Source organism: Apium graveolens, chromosome 1 (assembly GCF_009905375.1).
Source record: "Apium graveolens cultivar Ventura chromosome 1, ASM990537v1, whole genome shotgun sequence".
Taxonomy (NCBI): Eukaryota; Viridiplantae; Streptophyta; class Magnoliopsida; order Apiales; family Apiaceae; genus Apium; species Apium graveolens.
Window position 1 is genome coordinate 99,636,225 of NC_133647.1, and position 2,637 is coordinate 99,638,861.

At 33.6% G+C, this 2,637-nt stretch overlaps 1 protein-coding gene across 1 annotated transcript; it reads left to right on the forward strand.

Moving 5' to 3' along the window:
* Positions 1–786: 786 nt before the first annotated feature.
* On the forward strand, positions 787–2,406 carry LOC141691721 (ammonium transporter 3 member 1-like). Its single transcript, XM_074496496.1, has 5 exons — positions 787–808; positions 881–1,074; positions 1,187–1,472; positions 2,091–2,188; positions 2,341–2,406. Exons 1-5 carry the CDS (start codon positions 787–789, stop codon positions 2,404–2,406), a joined length of 666 nt encoding a protein of 221 aa, XP_074352597.1.
* Positions 2,407–2,637: the final 231 nt, after the last annotated feature.

Here is a 2,637-nt window from a genome sequence, read left to right on the forward strand (position 1 = left end):
TTGGAGATTTGCTTAGAGGTGGAATATGAAGTTTAAATTAGTAAGATTTTACTTATGATATGTATGCTATATGTTCGATTACTGTGAGAAAAATATGTATATGTGTGTTTATGAGATTTTTTGATCTAGGCATCAATGTCAAAACTGATTTTAGTAGCATTGTGTTGACTCGTGTAGCTGAAATCAGTACTAAAAGGCCACATGAAGCGGGTGACAGGTTTAGCTTTCTCCACCAACATGAATATCATGATTTCTTTGCTAGAATGGTGCTAGAATGGGGTGAAAGCTATGGGTGAAAATGAGAAAATTTCTGACTACGTGGAGCTGTGCTAGAGTGGAAGGACTCTGCCCTGAAATATTTATATGAATTGTATCTGCAAACAGGTTAAGTCTCTACTCGTGCCTTATCATTCCATATCTGGTTGAATCAGATATCTGTCATCTTCAATTTTAAGGTGCTTAAAGTTAAAATTTAAATCTACACACTTTAATGTTATGTATACCTCAAGAGACAAACTCATTGTATCGTTTAACCTGTAATATTGAGTTCTAGGCAGTGGCTATAAAATTAAAGTCCAGAAAATAAGTCCCTCCTTCGAGTTGGTGATGATTTCTTGGGTTTACATATATTTTATCTAATTAGTTGTATCAGCTAGATACTCAAAAGAGACTTCCTTTGTCCTAATTGGATCTTATCTATATCCGTTCAGAATTGAAGGTCTTGTACACTACTCAATTAACTCAGAAAGCCAACAAGTTTCACGATGGAATATTAAAACTTTCTATATGTGGATCTCAGAAGAGACAGGTTGGTACACACTTTCTACATGTCTTCCAAACAAACTCTTATTATGTCTGCCAAACAAACTCTTATTGGCAGGTTCATTGCTTGTGAGGATGAACATCAAGGATTGGATGATGTTTGTGCCTCTGTGGTTGACGTTTTCGTATACAGTTGGAGCGTTCAGCTTGTGGGGCGGTGGATTTTTGTTCCAATGGGGTGTTATTGATTACACTGTTGGCTTTATTATTTATCTTTCTTCTGGAATTGCTGGCTTAACTGCTGCTTATTGGGTTAGTAATCATTTTAATTTACCTTGCTTGCAATTAAAAGCTCTAGCTTGTTTGGTTAAACCGAGTATTTAAATTTCTGTAACTGACAATTATCGTGATTTGTTGTGATCAGATCGGGCCTAGATCAAAGGCTGACATGGAAAGGTTCCCACCTAACAATATAATGTTGATGTTAGCTGGAGCAGGACTATTATGGATAGGCTGGGCTGGTTTTAACGGTGGAGGGCCTTACACCGCCAACATAGACTCATCAATGGCAATTCTGAACACAAACACTTATGCAACAACTAGTCTACTTGTTTGGACCTTGTTGGATGTCATCTTCTTCAAGAAACCTTTCCTCATTGGAGCAGTTCAAGGCATGATCACCGGCCTTATTTGCATTACTCCTGGTGCAGGTATTAATTTCATACCCATCATCAAGATATCGCTTTCTCATTCTTTTCAACTCTTGAGTTTTAAGTGTGAATCTCTCTCAAATCTTATCCAGGGACAAGAAAATTGAAATTTTTGTGTTTGTTTTTTTCTTTTGTCTATACTGTAATTATCCTTGAACAATAATTCCAAATTAAATCTTAACAACAATAACAAGTAGTATTGAGACATGTTTTATGTTTACAATAACAGTAGCTATCAAACTATTGTCAGTCAACTTTAGATTTGTTTGACATTTTGATTTTAAATAGCCATATTAGACTATAATTGTTCCTTATACATAAAGAAAATATAACGTGTAGTTGAGAAAAACCCAGTTTTAAATTTATAAAATTAGCTCGACATTTCCTCAAATTTGGGCAGCTGACTTGTACTGTATTAAAATGACAGGGTTAACCTTAATGTTGGCCAACAATTTTTAAGGTGATTAAATTATACTAAAGACAATGCATATAGTTCTGCTAAACCTCTTTATATTGATTTGTATCCTTCAAAATATATAGTTCTGCTTAGATAATCAATATTTAATACCATTATGTTTGGCCTAATATTTAACATATGGTCTGATCATTGCAATGCAGAATGGGATGCGATGTACACTACTCAAGTAACTCAGCAAAATAAAAATTACCACAGTGGGATTATAAAACTTGCTTCTTGTGGTTCCTACAGAATGCAGGTTGGTTAATGTGGCATGTTGGATGTATCCCACATTTATTTAGAAAGTTTTTTTTTTGAAATTTTAAATTTGTTTAGAAAGTTGATGCTAATAGTTTTACTAGTCTGACATCTACTATCTCGGCTTACTGTTTTCATTGTTTCCTTTTTCAGGACATTCTGGAAAAACCCCAGCCTCTCTCTCCCCGGGCTCTAATTGTCGATAGGTTAGGAATGTGATTGTAACTAGATAGTTTTTTTTATGTTGATGTAGATGTAGTTATAGAAACATGTTAGTTGAATGTTTATAAGTTTTTTCATACATTTTTGTTCTTTTTTAAGATTATTTTTATGATATAGCTTTTTATTTTAATTAAAGAGCACGATGTATCTTGGATGGATATAATATTATTTAATTATTAACTACTTGATGTCAAAAATAATCAAAACATAACAATTTTGACCAGAAAA

What these genes read in the sequence shown, in the direction of transcription:
- LOC141691721 (XM_074496496.1), top strand. Translation starts at nt 787, where the DNA reads ATGTGGATCTCAGAAGAGACAG. An exon ending in TTGCATTACTCCTGGTGCAG is followed by an intron (nt 1,473 to 2,090) that starts GTATTAATTTCA and finishes ATTGCAATGCAG; the next exon opens with AATGGGATGCGATGTACACT. An exon ending in GTGGTTCCTACAGAATGCAG is followed by an intron (nt 2,189 to 2,340) that starts GTTGGTTAATGT and finishes TTCCTTTTTCAG; the next exon opens with GACATTCTGGAAAAACCCCA.